Source organism: Citrus sinensis, chromosome 1 (genome assembly GCF_022201045.2).
Source record: "Citrus sinensis cultivar Valencia sweet orange chromosome 1, DVS_A1.0, whole genome shotgun sequence".
NCBI classification, from domain to species: Eukaryota; Viridiplantae; Streptophyta; class Magnoliopsida; order Sapindales; family Rutaceae; genus Citrus; species Citrus sinensis.
This window is the reverse complement of record NC_068556.1, coordinates 15,043,254-15,062,227: the sequence shown is the minus strand read 5'-3', so window position 1 is coordinate 15,062,227 and position 18,974 is coordinate 15,043,254. Positions and strand designations below refer to the sequence as shown.

The following is an 18,974-nucleotide window of genomic DNA, read 5'->3' as shown; positions in this document are numbered from 1 at the left end:
CAGTCTCATAAAAAGTATTCACGTAATTACAAGCAACTCCCCTAACGTTAGTATACAGTTAATTTAACTGTTAGTTAATTGATAAAAAGTCAAAAATGCCCTTGGCTACAAAAATGAGTGTAACAATTTGGAGCTAAATAGCAAACATCACACTGGAGCACTAAAAAGTCTACAATAACCATGGAAAAAAAATTATTGACATTTACATAATATCACCAAAAAAAGTAAAATATAAGTTGAAAAAAATCAACAAAACTGTTGCCACAAATAAAAAGGCCAATCATCCATCCCAGCCTCAGATTCTTTACATTGTCTGATCGTCAGCGCCGATTATTTGATACGTTCTTCCATTCATTGTTAGAAAATGCGAACCGAATCCCTGCTAACGGCTACCCCATGGCAAGCCACAGCAAATGGTTGGATGGCAGTGTTCTCTTGTCTAGTAAAAGGCTTTACAACCAAAATATAGACAAAATAAAAGAAAAACTAAAAATAATTAAAAGTAATATAATAATTTTAAAAAAAAGACAAAAAAGAATAGTCAGCCGGAGAAGGAAAACATCTCTCCTCTGTTGGATCTTGTCTACATTGTGGCCTCTGTCGCAATAGTATGGCGGTTGGTGTGGCTTTGTGTGTGTGCGGTGGTGGGTGGTGAGGCTTGCTTGTAGGAAGCGGCGGCTAAAGGTGGTTGGGTGTTATGGATGATTGTTAGGCTGCAGCAATGGAAGATAAGGCCGGTGAACTGACAATGATGGTTAGAGTATGTAAATGTTTGTAGCGGTGGCTAGGGGTTGTGAGGATTGGTGGTTGTGATGGCGGTCATGGTGGTTGTTAGAGCTTGTGGATGGTGGCTAAGGATTGGGACGCTGATGATGATATTAAGGGCTTGTGGGTGGCGGCTGATGAAAGGGAAAAATTAGTTTTATTTTTGTTGATAATTGTCTCTTGCAAAGTTCTTGAAATGGTTGTCTTCAGTGGGTGGAAGGCAGCTGGACCCGATTATCAGTACTTAAATTTGGGTCATCAATGCAACTTTGGATTTTGTTTTGATTTTTTTATGAAATCACTAATTTACCCTCATATACTAACAATATACGAAATGATATACTAACGTCAGGGGAGCTGCCTGTAATTACGTGAATACTTTTTATGAGACTATCAATACACCAAATCTCAGGGGAGGTCCCTAAAAATTACCCATTTATGTTAAGTAATGCCACATCAAAATTTTTAATAAAATACATATATTAATAAAAGAATGACAACAACATAACAAATAAATTTGTAATATTGATTTATTGAAATTGTAGAGTAAACAATTATTTTTAATTTTAGTGATAGAGAATGTCACATATTTGAGTAACTTGATTTAATGAAAAGAAAAAAGAACAAGCATGACAGAGAAGGAAATAAACCATAAAATTATGAACATACTTTTAATTATTGTGTAGCTTTCTAATACAATTGACAGTAGTCTTTTGTTATTCTATTATTGGGGACTAGTCCCCGAAATCTTCTATTTTGATATAATGTTATTTTTTAAATATTAATCTCATACATCAAAGTTTTTTTTTTTTAACAAGTAGAATAGGACATTTATTTATAGTCATTTGTTGAGTTCTTTCTTTATTTTGGCCGAAATCAATTCAATAGAAATAATATTACGAAGATGATTTAAATAATTCAATTGTTTAATTAACTTCTCAATAACATCGCTTTTATTTGCCAAAATGAGGTAAACAAAAGAAAAGTATACAACTTAAAACTTGAAAAGTACTCAATTGATAAGAAAAATTTTGGGTGCTTCCATGTAAATCCATGCCAATGTGTGTGGTTTTTACTTAGTAATTGAGAGACAGACATAATATTATCTAAACATAATTTATTTTCAAATATTTATTTATTATAATATGTATGATAATATAATATAAGTTATATTATAATATAATATAGTATTAAATTTTTATAAATAAAATAAAAGTTTTTATACTATAATATAATATATATTAAATTCTAAATTTAATTATGAATTATTTTTTATTTATAAGTTTCAAATATAATCGTTTAATTTAAATTTAGTATTTTAGTAAATAATAAATGATAAAATAATTAAATATGTTTTACATACTTAAAATAAAATAATTAAAATGTTTTTGCATAATAAAAGTAAAATGATTTATTATCAACTATTTATTAAATGTTTAGGTTTATTAATATTTTTATATTTTATATTATTTATTTAAATATAAATATAACTTAATATTTAAAAAATTTAAATTTATTATAAATTATTAATATTAAAAGTAAAATAGTTGGAATTTAAAATATGAACAGTATTTTAATGCAATGTAACCTAAACCCTACCCCCAATAAGATTATTTCATATTCCTTTCATTGCATCAGTCACCTTTTCAATACAGTGCAATGCATATAGAAATTGTAGTCAAACATAGGTTAGTATAAGAACATTGGTTTAGTGCAATACTATACATTGTAATACAAACTATTAATCGCACCCTAAAAGTAAATAGAGTCACGATTCGATTTGTTAACATTCTTGCTAAGGTCTTTACCTTTGGACTAATTAATAGTGTGCTTGTTATCAATCTAGGGGTTGCAATTTGTACTATCGTGTCGTATTTAGATCGTGTTAACTTTAAGCAAAATATTAATATGATCATGTTGAAACATTAACATACAATATGGATAAGTAAGTTAATATGATATTAAATAGAAGATGAATAAGCTTATAACACAATATTAATATGATAACTAATTTGGAGTTAAGCACATACATCAATTATTTTTAAATAATATTATCATATATTAATCAATATTTGTGTCAAAAATGAATAAACATGCTGGGGTGGTTTAGCACACATATGACACGATTATGTAAATTAATTTATTATTAATCGTGTCAATTTATATCAATATGAATATAAAAAAATCATGTGATTGTATTGTAATCCATATTACCACCTTCCTATGGATTTGAGAAATGTCAGTTACCGTGAGTCAACCTTATGTTCTCTATTAAAAAAATAACTTACCATAAATTGGATTTGAGTATTTAATAATTTATGGTTATTCTTCTTTGTATATGAAATTACAAACCGAGGGTTCAATTGTTGAATTTGAGGTAAATTTAAAAGAAGAAAAATTACAAATGACTCTAGATTTCAGGCTAACAATTCTTGATCAGATCAGAAAATGACTTGGAATTCAATTGATTGTCTAATAGATTGGTCTACCAACCAGGTAGCGTAAGATTATTATTAACGCAAGCTCATTTATAACATGAAACAAACATAGCATTTGTACATAAGAAACAAGTTCTGAAGAACGAAAATACCAGGTTAAAAAGGCATAGAACACAACTCATACAACAGAATGTCATCGTGAACAACATGAAAAAACAATCTGCTGCAGGGAAAGAAATATTACCAATCATTCAGCTGAAAGAAAGAATAGTCTATTAAAAAAATATGCAGCTTTACAGGTTTTTTTTCTTTCTTTTTTTTTTTTTGGTGGGGGGGGGGGGGGGGGGGGTTGTAATTTAATCTTCCCCTCTCTTCACATTTTCCTCCTCTTCTTCTCACCAAAATATTAAAATGTTAAAAACAGATCTGAGGTTGAAACTGAGCACCGTGCTATCCCTCCTATACAAGAATCAGACAAAAAATCTTTAGCTATACATAATAACCTCAGGACCCGTAAAAATATCTACTATAAAAATCCTCAGGAGTGGCGAGGGTAATAAATTTCTGCTGGCCTATCCATGTCATCACTGGCTTCATTAATGGCCAGGGCATTGCTTGTTGCAGGATTCAAGCCGATGCAAAAGGGAACTCAGATTTCTTAGTTTGTAAGACAATTCAGCATCTTTGTGCCCATCAGAGTACACTATTTCTTCTTTAGTTTACGACGCAAGAAAGCAAGAGGAATGTCAGCATCATCAATATCATCTTTGTGGTTATTACTCATTGGTTCCCTCACAGGTTCATGGGGAGTAATGGTTGCACCTTTGACCTCGTCTCCTCTTTCTAGCTCCATATCACTGGCTAAAACATTCTGCATATTATTCAGACTAGACTGGGTACTGAGAGACGACCTATTCAACCAGGAAGCAAGGGTGAAATCACAAGCCTCTATTTCATCTTCGAGATTGATGTCCGGCATTGCTTCTGAGACTGGTTCAGAGGGACTTGTAGTAGCACCTTCGACCTTATCTGTAACCCCACCTTCCACCTTATCTTCTCCAATACATTCGTCACTCACCACCATAATTTGCATATCTTTTAAATGACTCGACCGCATTTTACACAGTGACATATCTTCAGGAGTTCCAGCATTGTGGCATGTGTGAACTTCACCGTTTTGCATCTGGGACAGAATTGGCTGTTCATTACTTTGTTGATCGACTGTTTCAAAAGGCAACAATGATCCCATAGTTTCCTCACCATTGGAAGAACAAGGCTGATCAGCAATTTTAGGGACTTCAAGCTTTTTTTTCTTTGGCTTGTTATGAAGAAAGCAAGCAAGTGGTATGTTATCTCCATCTGATGCTTGTAAACGGTTCTTAAAATGAGATTTGCTCCTAGGTTTTGATGTTTTGCTGGCATCTTGCTGACAAGAGGAACATGCAAGACCCTGGCATTCACCTGATGGTTCATTACATCTTTTTATTCCATGGCCTTGCCTTCGAGCCTTATCAGTGTCCTCCAAAGAGAAGTTGTTATCATCATCATTAGTATTCCTTTGATTTTCTTTTTTAGGGGGTTGCAGAAGAATACTCTGACTGCTTTCATCCAGTTCCGCACTAGGACGACTCTTTGAACCTTTTTTCGAAGACTTCTCTGTGGCAACAGATCCACAACCAGCCTTTTTCTTTGTTGAACGTGGCTTTACTTTTTTCTTCTTTTGAGTGGCATCTTGCTGATCAGAGATATCCATCACATCAGAATTAGTTATTCCCAAAACTTCCTCAGAACAAACTTCGGCCTCTTTCCTACATCGGTTGGGTTTAATCTTTTTATGAGTGTTACTGCATTACATCCAAAGAGAAGAAATACAAAACTTAAATTCACAAAAATACACACTCTAGAAAATACTTCCAAATAAGTATCAGGGAATTCAAGACTAATTAAAGAAAAGGAGGAAACTGAAAGAACTAACCAATCATCATTTTCCTTCCCAGATTCTGGCTTTCTGCTGCAGAAGTTGCATCGAATTAGCAATAGTATAGCATGAACCAACAGAGCTAAGTGTTTGAAATTTATACCTTGATTTTCTTTTACGTTTCTTGGATGCATTTGGCTCTTCAGGTTGAAATGCAGATTCTAGCATTGGTATTGGAATAAAATCATTCGGACGAAGGGCAGGGCGCTCCCGCTCCCGGTCTACAAAGTTGCTCACAAGAGCTGTTTTCTGAATCTTTTTAGCTTCTAGAAACAAAGGCACTGCTTCTGGATGCAATGCCTTCCATCTCCTGGTTATAAAGGAAAAAAAGATATAACTAAAATTAAGCTCGGACAATCAATCTACATAATATAAGCTATGCCTAGAGAAACTAAAGAACTACAGCCTCATTTCATTCTGACCAATGTCTATTTGTACATCTATTTACAAAATAAAAAAGTACATAGAGCCTAATTTCATTCTGCCCAATGTCTATTTGTAAATCTATTTACACAATAAAAAGGTACATACCTCCAGCACTGATTGTCAGTACGTGAAGGTAGTGCAGATGCAACTTTGGACCAGCAATATCCATGCTCTTTAATTGCTGCCTCTAACCTCAAATCCTCTTGTTCAGTCCATTCACTCCGTTTCACAGAAGGATCCAAAGAATTGACCCATCTGCTATCAGAACAAGAAGTTAATTTTATCAAAATCAAAATTTAAGCTGAAATGAAATATTTATGGATACCTTTCTCTACACTGCACTTGTGTTCGACCAGGCACAAATTGAGCTATTTTCTTCCAGTTCCTAGGCCCAAAAAGCATTGTAGCTACTATAAGGCGTTGGTCTTCATCAGGATTCCACCTCCCCTGTCGCTCCCTTGATGGGTGAAGTGTTTTATTCCACCTGCATGTCAGAGAACAGAGTGTACAAGTTACTTGACTGGCATTGAAGAGTTTTAAAATGGAAAACAACTAGAATATCAGAACTACAAAGGACCTCTGATGAAGGGAAGAAAGGGAAATCCAGAAACAAAATATTTACAAGGAGGAGAATCACAAGGAAGAACTTTCCAGTATGGGTCTGCAGATAGTTAGACAAAATAAGATGGTAAAACTTACCAATGACACATGCACAACCTGTAGTATGACTAAGTGAGACAAGAGCTATGATGCATAGATACATTATGTGTTACATTCAACCTATTAGTGAATGTATTCCAAACCCTTGAGCTATATCGAACAGGTTGTATCAAACAACACTCCAAGGACAGACCATCATTTGGCAAGCCAATACCATATACATTTAAGATGCAATAGACAGTATACTACAATCATGATGCCAATTCTTTGATGCAGTAATTACTTAATATGTATAACTATAACAGAAGTTCGACAGATAGATTCTATGTCAAAGATGTATAGATTAGTCAAAGTTTAATGTGTCATGTCCACCATGGTGTCTAATACAAGGGTTCCAAACCCTCTAACTAATCTATATTATATTTCAGACATCTAAGCAATTAGGCAAAAAACATTTACCGGTTTTTTGCATCATTTATTAGACATTGTTTTTGAAACAACTTACTGACCTATTAGAGCATTGAGTACCAGTCCTTCCTTTCAAAGTAGAGGCTACAGACTGCCAATTGCTCTCACCATAAGCTTCTACAGCAATCCGGAGTTGTTCATCCTCCTCCTTAGTCCATTCCCTTCTCAGTATGCAAGCATTCAAACTTCGTTGGTAACGTGCCAAACATTGGAATGGGGTCCTGTTAGTCCCTAGTGAGGCTGCAATATCAAACCAGTCAGTAATCCCCTTTTCTTGAATGATCAGCAAAAGACTCTTCTCCTCTTCGACAGTCCATGGATTGTGATTAATTAGGGGATCTTCAAAGTTCAACCACCTGCAAGAATAAACCATAGACATGAGTTAAAAGAACAGACCTGTACAATATGTTGATACAGTTTCTTAAAAAGATTATACAAATTTGTTACCTCCCGACTTTCAATGTCCAAATTAGAACTCAATTTTAAGCATCATTGGAGACATTAGTCTTCCTTTCATGATCAATACCAAGATGTTGTTTTCATTATCCCTCTATAATAACACAATGTCTGATTTTGAACCCCACTCACAAGGGTGGGCAGGGAATTTAACTATGGGTCATGCTAAAGTTGAAAAGGTAGGGAAAGAAAAATACACATTTTACTATCAGTATCAAATCCAGATACATGAATGGGTTCTCATACATGCGTGATAATGTAAAAGTAAGCCTAAGATGGCCCATTGCAAGCCAACTAATTAAGCAAAGTACACCAAATAAATGCAATTAAAAGTACCTATGGAAATCCTCAGAGAAGCAACAAACATTCCTCAAATGATGTAGCATTTCCTTGTTAAAGATACCCGAAAGTTCTAAATGTTACAATGAATGGATTAATTATCATATTCTACAGCAAAATACAAATAAAATAGAAAACATAAAGCAGCAAAAATAAAAATTTAAAATTTTCAGTTATATAACATAATAACACTGCTAAGAAAGTACTTACCGTGCTTCACATTCTGCACCAGAACGACCCTGAACATACATAGAAGCTACTTGATCCCAATTAACTTTAGGAAGAAAGTCCCTGATCATTTCTGGGGTAACTTCAAGATCTTTAATCGATGCAAGAATGCTATCCAAACTGTTTGTATCTGTAGCAGATCCCTCTGGAACACTGTCAATTTAAAGTGTACATGTATCAATATGCTTAAATAATGAATGGAAAGCATAGATATAAAAGATCTACTTATTGCAATGTTAAGCAATATTTGATCTAACTTCTACAAGAAGCCTTAGAAAGTAACCATGATTAAGATGCTTTTTGCCTAAAGGCTCTCCTTAAGCTCCACAATGCACAACTCGTCATCAAAAATAATTTTATTTATTTCATAAGAATGAAAATTAAAGAAAAATTACAGGCTCTATTTTTATTTTCTTTAGAAGTAATGATGTCTATGTACAAAGATTTGCCATCAGCTAAACCCTAATTCTTCATAAACCCCTAAATTTTGCTTGTCCTCCTGAAGTTCTTGGAAAAAAAATAAAAACCTTTTTGCATGTCCTCCTGAAGTTCTAAAAAAAATATATATGTAAACCAAGGCCCTCTTAAATAATCCTTACCTACATATGAATTTTGCAAGATGTGAAATTGGAAGAATTTCTTTATTGTTTTGACAAGGAACTCAAAAATGTATTAATGATGAAGATCTACAGATAGTGGACCAGCTGTCCACTGAGAAGACAAAAAACTAAGACCATTAGTGCTACACAAAAGAATACACAATTACCCATGCACAAGGCTAGAATTAGCTATAACTACCCATCTCAAAATCCCTTCCCAATTTAAATGAATTGAGGAAAAGGAAGAATCATGAAATTCCTTAGAAACTGAAGTCCAAAGTGAAGCAAGAAGACGAACTCTATCCCACAATTCTTCAATATTATGCACTTTGTTTAATAATTACATGGCTTTTCTTTACCATGGATTATTCTCATGAAGTTTTCCCTAATTATTTTACTTTTGGGTTCTGACAATTAAAATTTTAGATGCAATCAAAATTTAAAACCATTAGAAAACATCATGAAAATGAATCAAATAAATCAAAACCTCTCAATTTGATGGGAGTATTTAAACTGACCCTCTTTTATACGCTTATCTTTTAATCAGACAGAAATTGTCTGTTTTATCCCTGCTATTTATACAAAAGACAAAGACTTGAGGACTGTCATAATTTTTGTCAAAAATACAGTACCATTTTAAATAAACTGGAGAAGAAAGACTAGAGTTTTGCACCGGCTGTAAGTGGTTAAAGTTTAAAAAAGTCCAATGAGCTTCCCTTTGACTTATGGGTTTAAAAGCTATCAAGTATTTTGTCAACTGCCTCTGATAAATACTGAAGGGCAAGTTGCATATAAGAAGTTGAAAGATGAGCATGCATTGCCATGGCCTATACTTCCTTATGAGTTTAGAAGGATATCTAATAACAAATAAATACATCTAAACATACCTGAATCTATCTACTGACAACTGAAGCATCATTTCTTGAAATTGTTGTCTTATTCCCTTTCTCAGATTTTCATTTTCTTTCTTTGACCACTTTTTCCGATGCAATGACAGAGGAGATTTTGACATTGCCATTTTATAATTAGCAACTTGAGAATTTTCTGCTGGGCCATAATTAAGAGCAGAGAGCTTTTTATTGGTACCCTGCAGCAGTAAAATCTACCACTGTGAAAATGAAGCCCCTGAAGGAAAAAAAAAAATAATAAAGACAAGTATATCAGGATATCCAATCTGAAAACCTCTGTAAACCTCAATCAAGCTTGTAAATCAAACACAAATTCCCTAGTATCCAAGCCATAATTACAACCGGTAAGCTCATCATTCATGTCCCGCCAATGTCTTAAATGTCACCAAGAAAGTTAAATTCTCATTGTACATCCTGTGAGGATTTGACCTATTTTGCAACTGATATATTTTGATGCAGCAAAAAGAAAATAGTGGTTGCACTTAGTGCCATTCTAAGTTTAGTATTTTACAGGTCATGGATATACTTACGAGATGCAGTAGGGAAATAACAGAGGTTTCAACTATTTCCATACATTTAGGACATTTGTTACTTTAATTTAGTCAATGTTGTGCATCTTTTGTTTAGTTTGATTTATGCCTATAAAGTTAATCTCCTTTCAGTCGAAGGTTTAAGAAAAAAGACAGCTTTGTTAGCAAACAGTGGGAATATTATATGGTAATACATATAAAATAAAGCAGATATAAACTTTTGGCAAGCCAACGGAAGTATATATTATAGGTAAAATGCTCTCTCTCTTGTTGCTGGTACTTGGTTATCTTCCCCCCACCCTCATTTTTTCTTTTTAATGATGATTGTTTTACGAAGTCTTCAATATTAAATCAGTTGTTACCTTCAGGATGTAATTAGCATGTTGGGATAACTTGAACCTTTGGCTGAATTTCAGGATGCAACAACATTGCTCCTTATGGTACACACACCAATTTAACAGCTTTTAAGTCCTTAAATCCTGGAATTAAATGTCATTCTAAGCATCCATAATCACCTGAATCAAATAAACTGAATATTTATCCAATCCAAAATGCTACAATTTCAAAACCATTTGCATACCCATTGCAGCAGCCTCTAAATCCTTGAAATCTACAATTGCAATCTCATGTTAAAATATCTAATCACCTCTTGTCCAACATACACTCAACAGTAACTTGTCACACTCCAGTGTTTTAAAAATTACAATTACTCTGTGTCACAGAAGAAGTCAGCATAAATTAACTAAGGTCACCTTTTCATTGATCTGGGACAAGCTAATTGAATATGCCAGAGCTGTTTCACTTTCTCGTTTGTTTTCACCACAAATGTACACATGCAAATGGAAAAGAATGAAAAGATATCTACCATTAACAAAATTGTGAGCACAACATGATTTTGGCTATCACAGTCTCGTATCAGAACTATGTATGTAAACTTTAACCATGGATCAGTGTTTGGCTTTGACTTATCCAATTTATATAGTATGAATTTATGAGATTTCTAATAATCATATCTTCAAGATTGATCTGAAAAGTTCAAACTATACGAATGTCTAAACTGTTCACTGATGATGCTACAATAATCTATAACAAAAAGATACATTCCAAATGAGGTGTAAAAATAATATAATGATGATATTTAGCATTATTCTTAAACTGTATTATGAAAATTAGTTCGACTGAAAGAAACATACCTAATAAACTAATTCGAATAATTAATGAAAGATTTACCTCTGAATCCTTCGACTTCCTCGAATTGCATGATGATGAAATTAATTGAACACGAAGATCCTTCTTCTGTGATAATGCTCGACCAGTTACTTTTCTGCAAGAAACCTGAAAGTCTTTAAGAATTTTTACACGTTCCTTCAATTTGTTGTTCTCCTCAATTCTTGATTCAATCTGAGTCAACTTACTTCGGATAAACTTCTGATATGACCTATTCTTCTTAATGGCATCAATAAACACCTGAGCAGACTTTGGGAAGTTACTAGACTGCTTCTGTGACAACACAGAAAGTCTATTACATTCATCAGATTGATGCCACTCAGTAGAAGAAGCACAAGGCTGTGGTAAATTTGTAAGTGTTTCATCATTACGAGCTTCTTCACAAGAATCAATTCTGTTTTCAAACAAATTATTCGAATTCTTATCCTCCCCGGATGCTACTACACTAGCAGATTCATGAACCTCCACGCTGCTCTTGTTATTATCTGCATTAAAATTGTCAGAAAAGAACATCAAAAGTAACTGTTTTTACATTATTTCTATATACAGACACAATCAAAATTATTCAAAATTAGAAACTTACCGGCTGAATCATACGCTGAAAAGCGCTTCTGAATCACATGAAGAGTCTCGAAGTCATCCTCTTCGTCGTCGTCCGAAACAACTGGCGGAAGAGTACACAGAGCCTCCAGAGACAGCGGCTGGCACAAGTCGTTTGATAATGCCAAGCGGTTCTGTATGCTTCGGACCAGTTCTAGATCGCCTTCGCCGTCGGAACTCCATTCGTCGGCGGCGGTAGCCGAAGGTGCGGCGGCGTCGGGCAAGTGGTGATAGTCGGTTTTTTCGAGGTCGTCGGCGTCGGTGCGGATGATCATACAGGCTCTCCTTAGGGCTTCCATGTCCTCATCAAAAGCGTCGTCGTTTTCGCTGCCGGAGAATTCTTCTCCGTCGTCATAATCGTTGCGGTGAGACATTGTTTCAGTACTCTCCGAAAAATTTATTAAAAAAATTGAATCTTTTTTTAGGGTTTATTCATTTATCAAACAGAGTAACTGAAGTTAGAAAGAGAAAAGTGGCGGCATGATTGAATCGTTTATACGGTGGAGGGAGAAACGGTGGAGTCAATTTAATTGGATCCGATCAGACCACTAAACATACATGGGTTTGGGTTGGGCTTTCTCTTGACAAGGCTGGGCCAGACTGCCCCATCTATTATTATAGTTTTCTTTTTGCAATTTTGAAGATGGTAGCTATTTTTCTTTCTTTTTCTAATTGCAAAAAACCACCATTGAGGTGGGGTTATCTGGGACCTTTATATATAATATAGAGCATAAGATGACGAAATATATTTTGAGGGTGAAATAAACCAAAACTATCAAGCTCAAGAAAAGTTAAAAAGAAATTAACTTCAAAGGTAATATAAATAAAAAGATAACAAAACAACTGATTACCTGACATAACAAATTTTTTTCACATCTAAAGAAATAATGCCAGATAACTTTGAAGAAGATCATGAGAACCAGTAAGACACTGGCTAAGCTAAGAAGTCGAAGCTTAGTTGGGCATCAAATCTGCAGCATAATTAGCCTTCCTAAGCGCATGCCTTCTAAATAGAAGAAGAAAAATTCACAAAATGAATTCATGCTAATAAATAAGCATAATCCCGATGACCAAGCCATGGGAATTGGGAAGATATCCAAACAAACACATTAGCTGAATCAAACTCCACCTCTAGACTAATAAAACCTAGTTGAGTAATAAACTTCAACCCCTCACAAACAGTTATCAATTTAGCAAAAAGAATCTGTTGGTGTATAAGATAATGAACAAAGACAACAAAAATCAAATCTTTATAATCATGAAAAAATATCACCATCGGTAGCCATACTAAGATTGTCCCTAAAACAATCACCCACATTTAACTTCATTATCCCATGCAACAGCCTCAACCGAGAAATGAACCAAATAGGCGTACACGATGGCACAACGACTCTCAAACCCCTCATAATATGATGTTAACAAAAACAATTAGATAACAATTAAGAACAGTAGGTAATTTACGTGAAATTAATTGGTAACAGAATTAAGCAGCAGCAAAAAAAAAAAAACTGGAATTTAAAAGAAAAAAAACAAGAACAACTGGAAATTAACGAAACAGAGGAAATAAACCCGATGCCCGAACACAGTGTCCTTAAAACAGATTTACCACCTACTGTAGTGCTTTAGGTTTGCTGGTAACTATTTCCCAGGATACAACGGGTACGAATTATCCGTCAAGCACAGACATATAATTCTGGTGAACCATAACAGCGTACAAACTCGATTAGAAACAGGACGTCAGAAGGAGGAAAGAAATTTTTGTAAGTGCTATGTGTGCTAGTTGCTCTCGTGTGTCCAAAATAGAAGAGGAAGCTGCCTTTTTATACACATGTGAGTATGTAATAGTAGCATAATATTGAATTTATGAATTCAATATATGTGATTTATTGTTGTAACAGCCAAATGAATAAAAACAATTCAATTCAGTCTTTTGAATTCAAATTTGAATTGCATAACAGCCCAAAAATAATTGCGAAGCTGTTATGCAAGCCTGGGTGATTTTGGGTTGACATTCGCGTACGCAGGATGCGCAGGCGTACACGAGTTCAACCAAATCGGTTTTGGATTCGCACCCCCCCTGTGCACGCGCTTGTGAAGAGAGCCTCTATCCTTATAATTCTTGCTCATGCATGGGTAAGTGTCTATATATAAACACAAATCCCTTGGCTTATTTTTCCCTTGTGAGATAAACCTCATTTCCTTTCAAATTTCCAACTTCAAGGGTGCACTTTGAGAGACAATTTCTCATTCACCCAAGCACCATTTTGAGTAAATAAATATACACTTTTGAAGTATTCACAGAGTAGAATCCGAACCTCACAAGATTTTTCACTTTCGCTAAGTGGGACCCACTCAAAATGTGCCCTCAAAATAGCATATTGATATGCTATTTTTTCAACCATCCCCCACATGAATGAAATTTGGCAGTAAACTAGAAAAACCGCTAAATTTTGACATCAAAACCATTTTTGACTTTAATGATCGAGTTTATTGGATCAATACCTAGCACATGATAGGTAAGTCTTATCATTTGAACCTTCCCTTGTGATAGTACATTTTCTTTACTGGCTGATCAGTAGATGTGATGTCTTTGAACGATTCTGCCGTTAATGTAAACGACCATATACTACACATAAGTATTTCTCCTAACACTGTTGAGTTCTCATGGTTATGTTCGTTTTGGCCTTGAACATCTACCTAGTTCTGCAAGAGTTTCTAAGAGCTGAACCCCTAATAGCTCCCTTTAAAGCGGCCCCACTTATTTCTTACATAGGTGATATCTTAATTAAGAGTAACCCGCATTACTCCGCTCGGATTTCCAACGCATAAGAGTCATTAAGAGCCTAGCTCAACCTTATTTCCCACGGGCATCATTGTTTCATCATAGGAATAGTCAATGAGGTAATCCTCTCAAGAGAATGACCCCTACAGTGATCCAACTTTAGTCTTTAACAATTAGGTTGTCCCATTGAATCTAGATCTTAGGATCTCCAGTCAACTAGGTTGGGTTTTCCTTCGTTATTGACTAATCATTCTATGGGTTTTAATCCCATTCCCCTCGATGATTTTTCTACTAGCTCATTTAATCCTTTGGTTAGTGGATCCGCAATGTTATCCTTTGACCTCACATAGTCAATAGAAATAACTCCAATAGAAATAAGCTGTCTAATGGTATTATGTCTACAACGTATATGTCTAGACTTACCATTATACATATTGCTCTGTGCCCTACCGATAGCTGATTGACTATCGCAATGAATACAAATTGTAGGCATTGGCTTTGGCCACTTTGGAATACCTTCTAAAAAGTTGCGTAGCCATTCTGCTTATTCACATTTATCTAATGTAATGAATTCTGATTCCATTGTACATATGTCAATTATTGTCTGTTTAGAAGACCTCTATAATACAGCTGCACCTGCTAGGGTAAACATATAGCCGTTAGTGGATTTTGAATATTTTACATCAGATATCCAGTTAGCATCACTAAATCCTTCTAATACTTCTGGATACCTAATATAGTGCAGTCCATAATTACGAGTGTATCGAAGATACCTAAGTACTCTTACGATAGCTTTCTAATGATCACTTTCTAGATTACTCGTATATCTACTAAGTTTACTTACTGTATAAGGTAGATCTAGTCTGGTACAGTTTGTTAAGTACATCATACTACCTATTATTCTAGCGTATTCTACTTGAGAAATACTCTCTCCTCTATTTTTCGATAGATGTATACTTGTATTTAATGAAGTTTTAGATACAGTATTATCATCTTTATTATATTTCCTAAGAATTTTATCTACATAATGAGTTTGACTTAAAATAAGTCTATTAGAAACACTTGAGATTTTGATCCCTAAAATGACATCTGCAAGACCCATGTCTTTCATGTCAAATTTAGACTTCAACATATTCTTAGTAGATTTAATCATGTCATCGTCACTTCCAATAATGAGCATGTCATCAGCATATAAATATAAAATGACATAGCCATTTTCTGTTTCTTTGAAATAAACACATTTGTCACACTCGTTGATCTTAAATCCACTTGTGATCATCGTATGATCAAATTTTTCATGCCACTGTTTTGGTGCTTGTTTCAAGCGATATAATGACTTAACTAATTTACAAACTTTCTTTTCTTGTCCTGAAATAATAAAACCTTCAGACTGCTCCATGTAGATTTCTTCATCTAAATCTCCATTTAGAAAAGTCATCTTTACATCCATTTGATGTATCTCGAGATTGTGCAAAGCTGCAATTGCTATTATCATGCGAATGTAATTTATTCTTGTAACAGGAGAATAAGTATCAAAGTAATCAAGGCCCTCTCGTTGCCTATAACCTTTAATTACAAGCCTAGCCTTATACTTATCGATTGATCCATCGACTTTCATTTTTCTTTTGAAAATCCACTTATACCCCAAAGGTTTACATCCTGGAGGAAGATCTACTAGCTCCCAGGTAAGATTTTGTAAAATGGATTCAACTTCACTGTTAATGGCTTCTTTCCATAAAGCGCCTTCAGGTGAAGTTACAACTTCTTCGAAGCTTTGAGGTTCACTTTCTAGCAAAAACGTCAGAAAGTTTGGACCAAAATACTTTTTTATTCTAGCTCTTTTGCTACATCTGACCTCAACTTATTGTTGTTGTTGTTCTTATTCTTTTGGAGCTTCATCATTTTCTTCATTTTGACTGTTTTCAACTATTATTTCATGAAATTGTCGTAGTTCTCTCGATTCCACTCAAGAATTGCAAGGAAATACATGTTCGAAAAGCGATGCATTTCTTAATTATATTATCGTATTTTTGTGGACATCAGGAACTTTAGACTCATGCACCAGAAATCGATAAACACTACTATTTTGTGCATAACCAATGAAAATGCAGTTAATAATTTTTGGTCATATTTTCACTTTTTTATTTGAAGGAACCACTACTTTAACAAGACACCCCCACACTCGTAAGAATTTATAACAAGGTGCTCTACCTTTCCATATCTCATACGAGGTTTTATCTTCTTGCTTTCGGGGTATCTTATTTAATAAATAATTAGCTGACAAAACAGCTTCTCCCCACATATTATAGGGTAACCCAGAACTTATCAACATTGCATTCATCATTTCCTTTAAAGTTCGATTCTTTCGTTCTGCAATCCCATTAGATTGAGGTGGATATGGAGTCGTGACTTGATGTATGATTCCACTTTGTTCACATAGTGACTCAAACGGAACAACATACTCACCACCACGGTCACTCCTTAATTCTTTGATTTTTCTATTAAGTTGATTCTCAACTTCATTTTTTAGAGAATAAACTTTTCTAAAGCTTCACCTTTACTTTTCAACAAGTATACATAGTAATATTTTGTGCAATCATCAATAAAGGTAATAAAATATTTATTACCACCTCTTGTTTGAATGGATTTAAAATCACAAATATCACTATGTATTAAATCAAGTGGTTCAATGTTTCTTTTAATTGTTTGGAAACATGACCTAGTTAGTTTTGCCTCAACACAAGTTTCACACTTATGTTCTAAATCAATTTGGAAATTGGGAATATGCTTCATGTTAATTAATTTACGTAATGAATTAAAATTAACATGTCCTAATCTATCATGCCAAAGATTAGAAGACTCAAGCAAATAAGCAGAAGAACCAGCTTCATTATTAATTTTTGGTTTCACAGTCATTACATTGAGCTTAAACAGCCCATCATTAACATAAACTTTTCCCACATACATCCCATTCTTTGACAAAACTACCATATCTGACTCAAACACCATTCAGAAACCATGTTTGTTCAACAGTGATCCAGACACCAAGTTCTTCCGAATTTCTGGCACATAAAGCACATTGTTCACAGTCAGCTATTTTCTAGAAGTCATCTTCAGAATCACCTTCCCTTGACTCTCAATCTTAGACGTAGCAGAATTCCCCATGAATAGTTTCTCTCCATTGCTAACTGCTTCAAATGAAGTGAACAACCTTATGTCCGAGCAAACATGTCTGGTTGATCCCGTATCAATCCACCATTCTCTCGGATTAGAGCCAACCAGATTCATTTCTGAAACCACTGTAGAGAGGTTTATGTCTGAAACATGTTGAGTGATTTTTTCCACCACATTTGACTCTCGCTTCTTTTTAGGCAATCTGCAATTCGAAGCCTTGTAACCCATCTTGTCACAATTAAAACACTTTCCTTGAAACTTTGTTTGCTTCTTGGAGATTCCTCATTTCGGTCCCAATTTTTTATTTTTCTTATTTTTAGGCCCATGTTCAACAACATTTGCCTTAGCCACATAAATAACCCCTCTTCTTTCTGCATTTATGTTATCTTCCTCAATTCGGAGCTTAACAACCAGCCCTTCAATATTCATTCCCTTGCATTTATGCTTCAAATAACTCTTGAAATCTTTCCAAGCAGGAGGCAATTTTTCAATAATTATAGCCACTTTAAAAGTTTCACTTAGCATCATCCATTCTGCAATGATTTCAGATAATATGATCTGAAGCTCTTGTACTTAACTTATTACAGTTTTAGAATCCACCATTTTGTAGTCTAGGAAGCGGCCAACAACAAATTTTTTGGTACCCGCATCCTTACTTTTATATTTTCGGTCTAAGGATTCCCATAACTCCTTGGCTGTTTTCTTTCCTATGTATACATTATACAATGAATCACTAAGTCCATTTATTACATAATTTTTACATAAAAAATCAGAATGATGCCATGCATCAATTGCACTAGCGACTTGAACATCTGTTTCACCCTGTTTGGGTTTAGGAGCATTCTCCGTCAAGAATCTCTCAAGGTTTAACGTGGTAAGGTAAAAGAACATCTTTTGCTACCAACGTTTGAAATTCTTGCCATTAAACTTTTCTGGCCTTTCCACATGATTCACAAGAATAGCCATAGCGGCTGGTTCTTTCACAACAGATAGCCCAGCAGCAGAAGCTTAAATAAGAGCAGTTGGAATCACATCATTGGTTTCAGTTGCCATCTCAACGTAAAACCTTTTTTAAGATTGTTAACAAAAATAATTAGATAACAATTAAGAACAGTAGGTAATTTACGTGAAATTAATTGGTAACAGAATTAAACAGCAGCAAAAAAACAACAACTAGAATTAAAAAAAAAAACAAGAACAGTAACTGGAAATTAAAGAAACAGAGGAAATAAACCCGAGGCCTGTAACACAGTGTCCTTAAAACAGATTTACCACCTACTGTAGTGCTTTAGGTTTGCTGGTAACTGTTTCCCAGGATACAACGGGTATGAATTATCCATCAAGCACAGACAAATAATTCCGGCGTACCACAACAACGTACAAACTCGATTAGAAA

At 34.4% G+C, this 18,974-nt stretch overlaps 1 protein-coding gene across 2 annotated transcripts; it reads right to left on the bottom strand.

Annotated features, from left to right (window-relative positions):
* Positions 1 to 3,453: 3,453 nt before the first annotated feature.
* On the bottom strand, positions 3,454 to 12,132 carry LOC102610651 (uncharacterized). Of its 2 annotated transcripts, none has more exons than XM_025092422.2 (10): positions 11,606 to 12,132; positions 11,026 to 11,507; positions 9,245 to 9,444; positions 7,741 to 7,911; positions 6,777 to 7,091; positions 5,933 to 6,091; positions 5,713 to 5,862; positions 5,285 to 5,491; positions 5,179 to 5,214; positions 3,454 to 5,047 (listed from the first exon to the last, which is right to left on the bottom strand). In XM_025092422.2, exons 1-10 carry the CDS (start codon positions 11,994 to 11,996, stop codon positions 3,907 to 3,909), a joined length of 3,252 nt encoding a protein of 1,083 aa, XP_024948190.1. In that variant the 5' UTR covers positions 11,997 to 12,132; the 3' UTR covers positions 3,454 to 3,906. The 2 variants fall into 2 exon arrangements, with proteins under 2 accessions (XP_024948190.1, XP_006490739.1); XM_006490676.4 differs by having other exon boundaries at positions 5,179 to 5,211.
* Positions 12,133 to 18,974: the final 6,842 nt, after the last annotated feature.

Coding starts and splice junctions, on each gene's coding strand:
- LOC102610651 (XM_025092422.2), bottom strand. CDS start 11,996: ATGTCTCACCGCAACGATTATGACGACGGAGAAGAATTCTCCGGCAGC. Junction 9,445..11,025: donor GGAAGTCGAAGGATTCAGAG/GTAAATCTTTCA, acceptor TTACTGCTGCAG/GGTACCAATAAAAAGCTCTC. Junction 5,215..5,284: donor AAACGTAAAAGAAAATCAAG/GTATAAATTTCA, acceptor CAACTTCTGCAG/CAGAAAGCCAGAATCTGGGA.